The 13,014-nt window shown below is 43.7% G+C and overlaps 1 protein-coding gene across 2 annotated transcripts in view; it reads right to left on the bottom strand.

Annotated features, from left to right (window-relative positions):
- Window positions 1–463: 463 nt before the first annotated feature.
- The window catches only part of dock6 (dedicator of cytokinesis 6), a 28,225-nt gene continuing 15,674 nt past the window's right edge, over window positions 464–13,014 (bottom strand). The window contains exons 23-49 of one of the 2 annotated variants that reach the window (XM_079178162.1): window positions 12,348–12,434; window positions 11,784–11,879; window positions 11,029–11,169; window positions 10,632–10,745; window positions 10,344–10,514; window positions 10,097–10,236; window positions 9,757–9,926; window positions 9,460–9,611; window positions 9,025–9,207; window positions 8,477–8,603; window positions 8,304–8,388; window positions 8,070–8,166; window positions 7,842–7,976; window positions 6,999–7,151; window positions 6,493–6,651; window positions 6,295–6,395; window positions 6,018–6,210; window positions 5,718–5,861; window positions 5,445–5,576; window positions 5,319–5,333; window positions 4,613–4,738; window positions 4,433–4,522; window positions 3,544–3,780; window positions 3,317–3,460; window positions 3,058–3,164; window positions 2,799–2,972; window positions 464–1,772 (exon numbers count right to left, since the gene is read on the bottom strand). In XM_079178162.1, the coding sequence (XP_079034288.1) occupies window positions 1,730–1,772; window positions 2,799–2,972; window positions 3,058–3,164; window positions 3,317–3,460; window positions 3,544–3,780; window positions 4,433–4,522; window positions 4,613–4,738; window positions 5,319–5,333; window positions 5,445–5,576; window positions 5,718–5,861; window positions 6,018–6,210; window positions 6,295–6,395; window positions 6,493–6,651; window positions 6,999–7,151; window positions 7,842–7,976; window positions 8,070–8,166; window positions 8,304–8,388; window positions 8,477–8,603; window positions 9,025–9,207; window positions 9,460–9,611; window positions 9,757–9,926; window positions 10,097–10,236; window positions 10,344–10,514; window positions 10,632–10,745; window positions 11,029–11,169; window positions 11,784–11,879; window positions 12,348–12,434 (3,516 nt within the window). In that variant the 3' untranslated portion in view covers window positions 464–1,729. The other variant, XM_079178163.1, reaches the window with a different exon arrangement.

Raw genomic sequence — 13,014 nt, 5'->3', positions numbered from 1 at the left:
TTCAGCTGTTCTATCACTTAGTTAACTGCAGTTAATTTAATCACCACAGAGGTAGACCAGATGTTCCTGGTTTTAGTTCTTGATTACAAAGCCAGAACGAAAAGCAGAGTTTACGACTCCAGAACACTGAGGTGGTCCTATGTTTCATGTACTGTCTGAATCCATCATGTCCTTTATCTTGTTTATTTTTGCTTTGTTGTGTGTGTTTAAATACACAATAAAGAACTGCTGAAAAACACAACTTTTGCTAAAAGTAACTACTATAGAAATAATAAATCTAAATATAAGTCCCTTATGTATTATTGTCATCCAGCATTGCAGATACAAAGTCACTATTGACTCGTAAAGAGAATATTACATATTTTCAGTTATCGTCACCACACAAGTCTTTGATAAATGTATAATACTGAGGGAAAGCTAATCTTCTGCTCAGTAAAATAAAAGCTGACCAGAGAAGTATGAAGAGAAATTTAATAGAAGGCAGTAAAAAAGACAATAAATAAAAAAAACGTTTATCTAGTAGGTAAAAAAAACAACAGTTTCCAGCCTTGTAAAATAACAAAAGCATGGATATTTTAGTAGTTACAGTGTTAATGTGCTGCAGGTTGTTTACAATAGTGCAATATAATAGATACAGTAGTTGGAAATAGTTACAATGAATAACCAAAACTGCCACAACCAGAGCGTTGGACACATACAACACATTTGGAGGGACAGCAGTTCAAATGCAGTGAAAAGAGGACTTATACCACAAACATAATGCAGAAATGAACTGTTATCAGACTGCACTGCAGGGTGGTGGTGATGGACGACGGCAGTGATTCTGTGATAAACATGATGTGACTGCAGTGCTTTACAGGAGAATTTCACAGTTTAAAAAACACAGTTTAATCCTTTTTCCTTCTGAAACTGCTACTACAGTTCATTCCTGCCGGACTCTGAACGGAGAACGGTCCCACCTCCGCTCTTTAATGAATTCTTATAACGAGAGATGGGCCGATAAATGTGACAACTTGAGGAAGAAGGAATGTCAGTTATTTGGTCTGTTGATAACAAAAGAAAACTCCCTGGGACTATTTAATAACTAAGTCTGGCAGTGACTACCAGGCATAGTTTAGAAAAAAAATCTCCTACAAATTAAATAAGACCTCGACACAAAACAGACAAACTACAGCCTCTTCAAACGCAAACACTAGAAGCAAAAGAGAGAAAAACAAACAGATAAGCTCATGAGCACTCCCCCCCCCCCTCCCAAATTATTTGGATACAAAATGTGTTTGGCAGCTCTAGTCCTGTAAAAACTTAAGTTTAAACCTGATCAAGCTCAGAGAGATTACTGTAAAGAGAGCACTTTTTAAAGCTTGGTTTAAAACGCTGACACGTCAGAGCCTTGCTCTGAATGTCGGTGTTTACAGTGCAGATAGCCGTCCAGTATAAACAGCTGAAGTTTTCTCCTACAGAGGTGTGAGAGCGGTGGTGACGGGGGAGAGAGGTGACAAGTGTGTGTGTGTATGGTGACAGTGGGGGGTGGGGGGAGGATTATGGCGTGTCTGGGTGGCCGGGGGGGGGGTGGCCGGGTAAAATAACGAACTAGACGAGGAAGAGGACGGTGCGTGTGTGCTTGTGACAGTTGGTGTGCAATCAATGGGGGGGAGGGGGAACAGACGGGATGAGATGTGGCTAATTTGCAAAGCTTGTTTTTCTGTGTTCTTATCCAGTTTGCTGCACCTCAACAGTCGACTCTGCGGAGACTGGACCTACTGAAGGAGTTCCTGCGAGAGAAAAGCAAGACGATACAGATTGTTTTACTTGAAGTGTTTTGGTTCATTGTGCTAAAAGGTGTATCTGAAAACCTGCAGAATTAAGGTCAAATGATTAATTATATACAAGTCTAATAAAGAGTTCTGTGACACTTGAATTATTGTTTATTTTAAAGGCAGTGAAAGCTGCCCCACTAAAAGTCTGTATGACTTTAGATCGGCTTTCAAAGAGTAAGAATGCTGTAAAACCACCTCATCACTTTATTCAGTGTTGCCTCAATATCATGTTTTAACATCTATTTACATTTAGTTTATTAAATCTGGAAGAAACAATTACGTCCTAAAGGTGCTAAATTCTAAATTCAGAGTATTAGAGCCGGTCGGGCCATGTGTGCATATTATGGATGTGATTCCCAGTGCGTGTGCCGCACTGGTTCGCTCACGGCCGCCGCTATGCACTGCGCTCATACGGCGATTAAAGCTGATAACGCCGTCCTGGCCGATCCGTCCTCCAGTCCCCCCCCCCCAGGTAAACACTGTTGTTGCTGTTTGCACCTTCAGCGCTATTAGCATCATTAGCTGTGAGCCGCCGGTTCGTAGCCGTGTTGAGAGCTACGTGGAGGCAATAAATATACTCTGAATTGGCACCTTTAAAAATACATTTGTCCCCAGTTTTAAAGGATCACTCTGGCAGGTGCTTTTGACTGTAGCTCTGTCTTTCATTATGAAGCAGCAGTCCTCAGACCCTCACATGAAACACAGAGCGGATGCCAAAAGCAGATGAAAACTAAAAACATATGGTGATATTTTCCATAGCCGAACAGGCTTTAATACTTAAAGAGCTGCACCGACTTTCCTTCACAAATGAATGTGAAATCTTTGAGCAATGTGACCGTTTTCAAGTCACTATGAGTCTATGACCTGGAGTATAGTACAGTTTGGTTTTAAGTTGCTCTTGTTGGAGAAGTAGCATGAGCTCATTGTGTGTTTCTGTGCGCAGGCGTTTGTGTGTGTGTGTGTGTTATTGTCTCAAGTTACCGGTGTGTTTGCGTAGCCTGAGCTGGCAGTGTTCTGTATAGCTGGGGGATCTTGCGGTTGATGAGAGGACCCAGAGCTTCTTTCAGTTTATTGTAGTTCCTCTCCATCTCTCTGTGATACTCCTTCTGATCTGGTCCAATCAGGGCTTTATTCCTCCTCAGGGCATCCTCACACCTGCACGAAAAAGAGAGGGAGTTGAGGTTTTTGATTTTATTAGTTACCCAGCAGTCTGAGTCTGGGCCGTGCAGTGTGTCATCACCTCTTAGTGAAGTCTTTAAAGCAGAGGCGCAGTTTGTTGTGATGGCGAAACAGCTTTGGATCATCAGGAATTTCTGAGAGAAAGACCTGCGCCACCTCGAGGGGGCCCTGTGCGGGGGAGAAACCGTTACATATCTGCTGAGGAATGTCTGTCACTGACCCAGACGTTCAACCCCATCTGAATGGCATCAATATTCAAGGAGGATGTGAGGATTATGACCATTTAAATGCATTATGGTTACAAGTATCTAAGCAGGAACCTGGTTGACTGTGGTGCCCACAGAGCCCTGCAGCACCATCTGCAGCATCTTGGCGTCTGCAGGGTCTTGGTTTGTAGCGAAGGCGAGTTCCTGAGTCTTCTTCTGCATGTCCTCTATGGCCACCTCCATGGGGACAAGAATGATCTGGAGAACCAAGGAAGAGAGAAACAGTTGACTTTTTTTCCCTTTCATAACTGACCAGAAATCCCTCCAGAACAGACACCCACCTCTTCCTTGTGGATAACATTGATGCGTGTCTTGATGTAAGGGAAAGCGTGCGATGTGGTGAGGATGCTCTTGCGTTTGTACTGCTCATTCAGATCGCCGTGGGCTCTGCCGTCCAGAGTGAAGGGGGTACAGTACATGAAGGTACGCAGGTTGTAGTTCTTGTCAAAGTAGGTGATTCTTTCCTTTAGCTCGTATGTGTCGAAGAATGGTTCAACGTAGGTGATCTGGAGGTAGGCCTGAAACAAGCACACACGGTCATCAGCACACTCAGGTTAAGTTCCATTTTCAACCAGATCCAATCTTTCTGCCTCAACTGTTCAAATTCATGTGTGAAGTGACGCACAGCTGACATCAGTATGAACGGATCTCAGGCCTGAAACGGCTCTTCTGTCAACTAAGTTTAATAAAGTAAGTAAGATGTGTGACGTTACTGTCTGACATCCCGAAACATCGCCAGTCAGCACTTCCAAGCAGTTTTAATAACACGTGATTTCATTATATCAGAGTCCTGATTTATGAAGTTATCAGAACAACTAAGTGAATTGTGGAAAGTCTGTTTGATAAGTTAATTTACATTTTAAGTGACTGATGAAGATGTAAATAAAGTCTTCAACGGTCTCCTGCTGTCGAGGAAAACAACCGTTAACATCTACTCATAAAACATAATCTATGATATTTTAAATGTAAAGTTAATAAACGTGATGTTTCCCAGATATCAGAAAGATTCTCGTCTACCTTTAATAACTACTGATTTATTAAATCGGAGTTCTACCGAGTGAACATGATGAAGAACTCAGGAAAAACATTTTTGTCATATAACATTGATTACTGTATATATATATATATATATATATATGTATATATATATATATATATATATATCGTTACCTTGTTGGGATCCAGTTTGTTTTTGTCGACCGGGTTGGAGTCCTTGATAATTTCAACCAAGTCATCCCCGAACCTTTCTGAGTAGAACTCCTGTGCACAGAAGAGATTGTCATCTTTAGAAATAGGTTTCACATAAATCATTAATGACACCTTTATTGGTATTGTGAGTAGTAAACATGCCTCAAGTCTGTAGGAGATCTCAGCTAGTTTGGTGATTGACGGCTCCTTGTAGACAAACTCTTGTTCATCCAGGTCTCCAAACCTGCAGCCGTAGAAACCCACCCGGAAGTAGGTCCCAAACATTCTCTGAGCACTAACGAGGGACAAAAAGTGTGAGACGGTTTAATTAAGAGTGCAGAGGTTGAGTGAATTCCAAATGATCTGACTTTATTTTACATATTTACTTTTCTTAGCAGCCTAGGATAATTTCAATAGGTATCATTTTTTTCTATTAAAATTGAGATGTGGGCTCATTACGTGAATTATTTTTAGATTTTACACCTTGTCGCTTGTTTGTCCAGGCGATGCTAAAAAATGTATTCTTAGGAGGTACACAGATGAGAAAGCTCTCTTGTTACTGTTTTAAGATGACATCATATCTAGTAATGGAAGAGAAATGTTATGGGACAAAGAGAAAATACATATCTCTGATGAAATGTAGTTTCACCACAGTAGGAGGGTTCAAAAAGGGATGGAAAGTGTTTTGTAACAGTGACTCGACTATGTCAAAGTGTCAAAGCCAGCTGTGTTTCACTCACCAGTAACATGTTGTTCACACAGGAGGAGAGAAGAAGAAATAAAACACTGTCAATACAAATTAAAAAGAACTTCTGAATTTGTTTTACCTTAAATGTAATATACTCAATATAACAAATGTACGCGTTACCTCCCATCCTGAACTCTGGAAAAGTAAAAAAGAAAGAAAGAAAGAGGTGACACATAAGAAGGAATGAAGTTCGTTTTAACGGTGCAGTTAATTGCTGGTGATTTCAGGGACAAACTGTCGACTCACTTGGTTGTAGACTTTGTTGAAGGCATCCTGCAGCTTCCCGTGGACAGTGGCCAGCTTTTTGAAGTCTCTGTTGGCTTCATGGATGGGCAGCAGAATCTTGTACACTTCATTTATGGCCTCATACATGGCGGCCTGGGGTTACAGCACAACAGAAAGCTAGTTTTACACATGCCACCCGATCACATAACACCCCTTCAGCCATGTGAATGCTGTAACCTCGCGCTGTGCTAACATTCAGTCTGTCACCATGTGGTTGGAGAATATGAGTCGTACCATGTTAAAAGAGGCAGCTGCTTGCTCCAGGAGGCCCACCAGACCGGACTCGCTGAAGTACTTCCCAGCACAAATCCCCTCCTCCTCTGGAGACAGGACGTCATCCGATACGGCCGACTCTTCCAATACGTTGGATGAAATATTCTGAAGGAAAAACAGAGGAAACAGAACATTTTTAAGGACATGAATCTTTCACAATCGCAGGTTTTCGTCTTGGTGATCCAGTTTTGGGACATCTTCAAATGTCATTCTGCCATACTGCTGTGAGTAGAGTCACCATATGAAACAGCATGCACTGACCTGAAACGTCACACAACCGATTGGCAGGTAGCGGCAATCCTCCAGCATGTTGAGGTATTCTGCCACCAGCGCTGCGCTGTGGACCAGACAGTGGGCAGCTTCAGCATGGTTCCCTCTCGCAGAGTGTTTTCCTGCCATATTCTGGAGCCACGTCAGACGCAGGTCAGGGGAGTTCTGGTAGCCCTTTGCAATCCTGTAAAGAAATATTAAATATCAGAGAGCTTATTTGTGACACTTTCTTGTTGTATACAGGCATTATTAATGTGCATCACCGTACCTGTACATCAGGTCAATGAGCATCTCTGGATCCTGCTGATGCTCTTTCATCTTAACAGTGTCAGTAAGAATCATGTGCAGGTTGAACACCAGATCCTGGACCTGCAGTTTCCAAAGTGCAACACAGCACACATTAGTTCATAAGTCTTGTCAACTCTTGCAGCTCCAGGTGAGACTTCATACAGAGGCGGTTACAAACCTGCTCTGGGAAGGGCGTGTCGCGCAGCTCCAGGTCCTCTTCAGCGTACGTCAGGATCGTCTTGAGCGAGCGACGAAGATGCTCCTCGTTGAAGTTTTGCGACGTTCCCACCAGTGATGACAGGGACATTGTGACCTGCATCTTCACTCGAGCAAAGTTCTGGTCCGAGGACAAAATAAGGACAGACTGTGACTCACAAGAGTATTAAAACGTCTATTTACGTTTTATATGTTCTCAAAACTTGTGTACATAAAAACCAGGTGGGTGCACAGAACAGTATCCGTGAGCAGAAAACTGAGAACACATTTGTACACGAGCTGTATAAATGCTATAAACGTGCACGTGCCTGGTTTTTATGTGCCCAGGTTTTGAGACTAAACACCACATCTATTCCTAAAGCATCCTGTACGTGTCCCGTAGATCCATTTTGTTGACTGGCAAGTCCCTGGTTATAACAAGAACATTAAAATACAAATCTACAATGCAAAGACAGAATCCAGCCTTACATTTCCTATCTCAAAGTTCTGCCTCATGAGCAGGTAAAGAGAGGCGGAGGCGTGACTTCGGACCGAGCCGACACTACTGCTGCAGTGACGCAGGAGACGCAGGCACAGGTCCGCACAAAGCTCTGTGTCCTCTTCAAACAGCATCTCTGGGAACTACAGACACAAACACACACTCCTTACACAAATATATTGAGTATGATTTACTATTTGTTTCTTTAAAATTAAAGTTGTTTGTACACGGGTAAAACACAAGCAGAGTCAATTAATACTTCGACCAAAAATGACCAGATTATCAATTACTGAACCCGTGTTACCTTGAATTCTTGAAGACACTTTGTCTTTCTTGAATGCGTGCTACTGGTCTGAAGTGTTTTAAATAGTAAGGTTTTACCAAAGATGTGTTTGGGATGCAGTGGGCATATGACTGGATAAATGACACTATACATTATACCGTTGTGTGAGTTACTAAACAATGTTTTGATATAGTTTTGCTGTTGTTAAACACGGCCCCCGTTTACTTCAATTCATCAAGGATTTACTCTGTTGTCAGATTCTGCGTTCACCATGGAGGCACGCAAAATAAAAGTTGTATTCAAGGTAACAGTAATTAATATACAAATGGTCATTTTGTGCGTGAAATATTCCTTTAAGTAATAATACACATATTGTAGTTTGTTTCCCCTAAAAAGCGTTAAAATAACTCAGTAGGTGTGAGACACCGAGTACAACTCAGGAGAAAAATTACATTGAGTGAGAATATTTTAAGCTGTATTAATATTAGATGTTAAAAAAACAACTAATAAACCGACAGCAAACGATAATTGAGACATTTCACTCGTGTACCTTGAAGACCAGCGCTCTTTGTGTAGTGAAGCAGTGCTGCAGGAAGAGGGCGCTCTGGTTGCCTGCCATGCTGTGGAGGAGGACTCTCAGCACTCCACCCAGAACACTTTCCTTTAGCTCTGAAGCCACCACAGTCTGACAGAGACACACACAACACATTACAGCAAGGTGAGTCGACATAAAAAGGAACAGCACTGTGTGTGATGAGGATGATGACGATTGCTTTACCTTGACTACAATCTCCAGTGTGTCCAGTACGATCAGAGAGGCCTCAGTGGCTAAGTTTCCATCCACCACAGACTCCTGCTCCATCTCAGCTTTAGTCCTGGAAGAGTTGTTATTTCACAACCATCAGTACCACACTTAAGCACATTTTAGATGAAGAGACAGTCTATCTTTCCTTCTTTATAATTTAGATTGTAATCCAGAAATCTACCAGTAATTTCACTAAAGTAAACATACTTGTCGACTCGGTCTGTATTTTGTCTCCAGTGAGTGACATTCTTCCTCCACCTGACATTCTCCTGGCTGCCGTAGGGACTCCTTTCTGGGAGAGAAAACAAATCACAATTCCCATGAGAGTGAACTTATAAACGCCTCACACACACATTACTGGCTGCTCTCGTGCTACTTACCTCTGCAGCGGCGGACCATCTCCTGACGGGCCCCGATGGTGCCCAGGATGGCCTCCTCCAGTCGGGCCTTCATGTCCTGAGACTTTTTAAAGGTCAGGCTGTTGATCCTCTCCAGAGACTTCTTCCCCTACAACAACCATCAAACGTCACAGGACAGGGACAAAAAACAACAAAAGACATCAGGACAAACAAGTTTCCAAAGTATAAAAGAGAGGGAGTTACCTTCATGTGTTCGACTAAATACATGCAGTTAAAAACTACCAATAAAAACAGGCCACAAGTACTATGGTGTTTAAATGCTGACGGCGTGCATATGCATATAAACAACTGGGTTTGATGAAAAAAAAAGAAGTTTTTTTACATTCTGCAACATTGCCTATTAAAAAGGAAAATAAAAATAAAACTACATCACCCTGCAGTACTGATAACTCAAGACAGGTAACTTTCTTGAAACTACTGACATGTGTGTAGCTCTCGCCGACATCTGTCCTTTGGTTCTGACTCAATGGGTGACTCTCATAGTCGGGACAGTGCCTGGTTTATTGTACCTTGTATTCAAAGCAGGAGACACAGAGATGCAGCAGATCCAGCAGGCGGTTGATTTGCAGCACAGATAAGTCGGACACCCAGCGCTCCAGGAGAGCAGCGTCGGCATTCTTCAGAACCCACAGGAAACTCACCAGCAGAGTCCGGCTGCACTCAGCAGACAGAGAGCTGGACTGGCGCCCGGCCTGGTGAGGACAAACACACAAACACAGTGCCAGTCTTTTAATCTGATGTGTACAACAAAAAGGAAAAGGACAGAGAGACACCTACAGGTTAAGAGGAGCAGTTATTCAGAAAGAGAACAGCAACGAGGGAGGAATGCAAATGTGTTTCGAGTGAGTGTCTGTGTCAGAGAGCCTCCCACACAGAGGCTGATCTGTGACCTGTCAGTCTGTCCGGCCCGGGGGAACAGCCTGACCCCTGCCGCTATCACTCACCACTGTGGGCAGCGCAAACGGGTTGGCTTTGACATGCGGCAAAGGGGAGCCGGCAATCGCCATGGCAACAGACTGACTGATAGTGCTGCCGCTGTCTGGGTCGGCATCGTCGGCGTGGGCGGTGGCAAGGCGGCACCGAGCAGGCGAGGAGTCTGGAAAGAAATAAGAAAAGAGCTCTCAGGTCCAATAATACTGGAAATAAAACCATTGTGTCGGGGAAATAGATGTGCGGAGGAGGTGGATAGCCATAAAAAATAAAATAAAAATTGCAGCGGGTTGCACATGTGTTGTGCTGACCAGAGAAGTCGTGGAGCTGATGCAACGTGTCCATGACGATGGGGATGAGCGGTAGGTAGAGCTGAGCGATGTGGGCTCTGACCTGAGGGTCAGTGTAGCGGGGGTCTGCATCATGGCTGCACAGCAGGGAGTGAACAGCACTAATGGCCTTTTTATGAAGGAAGAAAACCCTACGGGCAAAAAATAAAAGTGTATCAGCACATTTGGTGTGTTTCTCGCTGCGCACATGTACTTAATGGTGCTGTACTGTATTTCATTTTAAAGTTGAAACTCGGATGAGCCCTATGGGGAAACTGAACGACACTCCTGATTCTTATATGTGCAACAAGTAGGAGCCTACCCTTCGCCATCAGGATCAAGGATGAGAGAGAGCTCGGTAAGCAGCAGGCCAGACAGGAAATGCTGCTGGCGGAAAGGGACGGAGAGCTCAAACATGGTGGCCACACCCTGGTCTTGCACCATACTGGAGAACGCTGAACTCTGTTCATACAAAAAGAAAAAAAAAAAAGATAGGAGGGAGAAGATGAGATAGAAGAATATGCAAATAAAACATGAGCAGTTTAAATCAGTTCTACTGTATCCAGTACCTGTGATGTGGTGGAGGAGGTGGAGGGGGAGGGGGATGCTGGAGGGCTGAGAGTGGAGCACGGCAGGTTGAGGACGACGTAGTGCTCGTGGCTGCAGACGATACGAGTGAAGTCCACCCTCAAGGCGTTCAGAGAGCTGGGGTTCTGCGCTGTGTGAAGCTTGTTGGCAATCTGTTTGAAAACACAAGTTTGTTTGAGTCAGTAAAAGCTGTTGTAAAATGTGCGTGGGAGCTTTGGGATTTAAAGTGTTTGCTATGAAAGGCCAACGGGGAGGGAAGTAACAGACACCTGTTTGTAGTAGGAGCGGATGAGGTTGAACACAAAGCCCCGGTCCACGAGAGACAGCAGGTCATTCAGGAAGAAGGCCAGACTGCTATTCAGCCTCTCCACAAGCTCCACATCCTGAGAGAGAGGGGGGGATGGGAATGAGCAGGAGTACATAGGATTACATGAAAGGGAAGATATGATATCAGAAGATAAACAGACATATTGGGTTATTTCAATCATGGATGCAAATGATGGATCAAGCATTACATACGAGACGAGGCAACTTTCTTTTGGACAAAAACTGTAAAAACAACCTCTGGCCATCTTTTATTCCTCAATACTTAGTTTGTTTAAAAGAAATGGACTTTCAGCCGTTCATTTCCTTAATTGCTTGTATTGTGGATTGCGGGCTTTTTACCTTCTGGTATCGATTGGCGATGTCTGCACTGATGGCACACACAAGTGCAGCGATGTCGTCCACAAAGCGGTCTGGGAAACGCTGACGCCTGGCAACGTCCAATTTGGAGGTCAGGAATAAGTGATGGGTCATGCTCTTTGTCTAGAGGACAGAGTAAATAAGAAATTCACTTCATGAAAATATCACCTATCCTGCTTTAATAATGGTTCCTATAGTGTGTGTGTTCCGATGCTTGTTTTTCTCATACAGGGATAGTTTGGATGTTTTGAAGTGGTTTGTATGAGGTACTTAGTGTATTAGCTACAGTAAATAGCAGCCGGCACGCCCCCAGTTTCCAGAAACAGACAGGAGTGCCAGCACGGGAGCAGAGTAATGTACTGCTGTGGATGAGGGCAGCAGGAAAACGGACCTAAAAAATCAATACCAGTTTAAGTGTAATATTTTCATCTACCTTGACGTCAGACAGCCCTTTCCATCGAACTTGCAGGTCTACCGCTGCCTCCACTGGTTACTTTGATATTGATTTTTTTTTAGGTGTTTAAAGTACATTTTGTTGCTGCCTTCGTCCTAAGCAGTATATTGCTTTGCTCCCATGCTGGAACTCCATTCTCCAAACTAAGGGCGTGCCAGCCGCCGCCCACTGTGGATTAAATACTCTGGATTAAATACCTCATACAACCCCTCTTCAAAACGTCTGAACTCTAACTGTAAGTGAGTGGTGTAACATGAACATAAATGTATAAAGACATACTCACCATAAGCTGGAAGAAAAACCAGGCCTGCTGCAGCGCCGCCTCCCTCACCGCGCTGGTGCTGACCACCCACTGCAACGCCAGCTCCTCATGGAGCAGCTACACGTCAACCAACACAGAGCTCACTTTAGCTCACACCAGAGAACCATTTCAGAAACTAGATGAACTATGAAGAATAAAGTGGTGTGTGTTTGTTTGTTATTACAAGATATGAACGGTTACTATGATTTGTAAAAGATAACAATGAAACTGTTATTTATTCAGCCCCTAATTCCAGTAAAGAAATTAAATAAAAAGTTTTATTAAAATGATTCATAGTGATAGTAAAAAGTTATGACTCATTCGTCAGTAAATGTGCCTTAGATTAAATCCTGATATCCCAAAAGAATATTAAATGTCAGTGTATCAACAAACAAAACATCTTACAGAAAGACAACTGTTAAAATGTCATGGTGGTTAGTGATCATGACACGGAAAGCTGATGAACGTTAGGACATCAAAATGTGATATGAAGTTGTTATGGAGAACGACACGTTTACAGTTTGTTACAGGAGATGTCAGCTTTACCTTCTTGGTAATCTGCCTTGTGGGAACTGAAAACAAGGCCACGCTGTCCAGAAAGGCAGACATGCGATTGCAGCTGCGGTCTTTTGCCTGACATGGAGTGGCGGTGAGGTGAACCCACAGAGATGAGGACAAAGTGATGTGGAAAGGGATGAATGGAAATGGATGGTTGGCCAGAGAACTCTCTATGAACCCCAGGCAGAGATTATGTCTCTCAAACACAACAGATATGGTCTGTTAGTCGGCGGTGAGAGGTTGAAATGTGAAACTGACTGACAAGTTGCAAAAGGTGTGACAGACAAAAAATGGCTGGCAGAGTGAGAGGCAGATGGAAACAGACAAAACCTTTGAGGACTGAGGGAGGAAAAGACCCACGAGAGTTGATCAGAGATGGTTCAGGGTGGAGGTGGTGAGGTAGTGAAGGTGAGGAGGAGGAGGAGGAGGGATTTGGCACCTGCTTGAGCTCACAGCTGGAGTTGGGGTTTCGGCGTAGCACAGATCTGGAGCCCCCGGGGGCATAAGCAGAGTTTACCCAGGAGTGGGAGCGGTCAATACCCTGCCGTAAGCCACCGGAGACGCACACACAAACACACAGTGCGGCAAGAGGCAAGGGCACAGTGAGTAAAGGGAAGGCAATTACCACACAAGATTATTGGAAGGATAAAACTGG

Source organism: Pholis gunnellus (genome assembly GCF_910591455.1).
Source record: "Pholis gunnellus genome assembly, chromosome: 17".
NCBI classification, from domain to species: Eukaryota; Metazoa; Chordata; class Actinopteri; order Perciformes; family Pholidae; genus Pholis; species Pholis gunnellus.
Note: the sequence above shows the minus strand (reverse complement) of the source record. Positions and strands in the feature narration are given on the sequence as shown.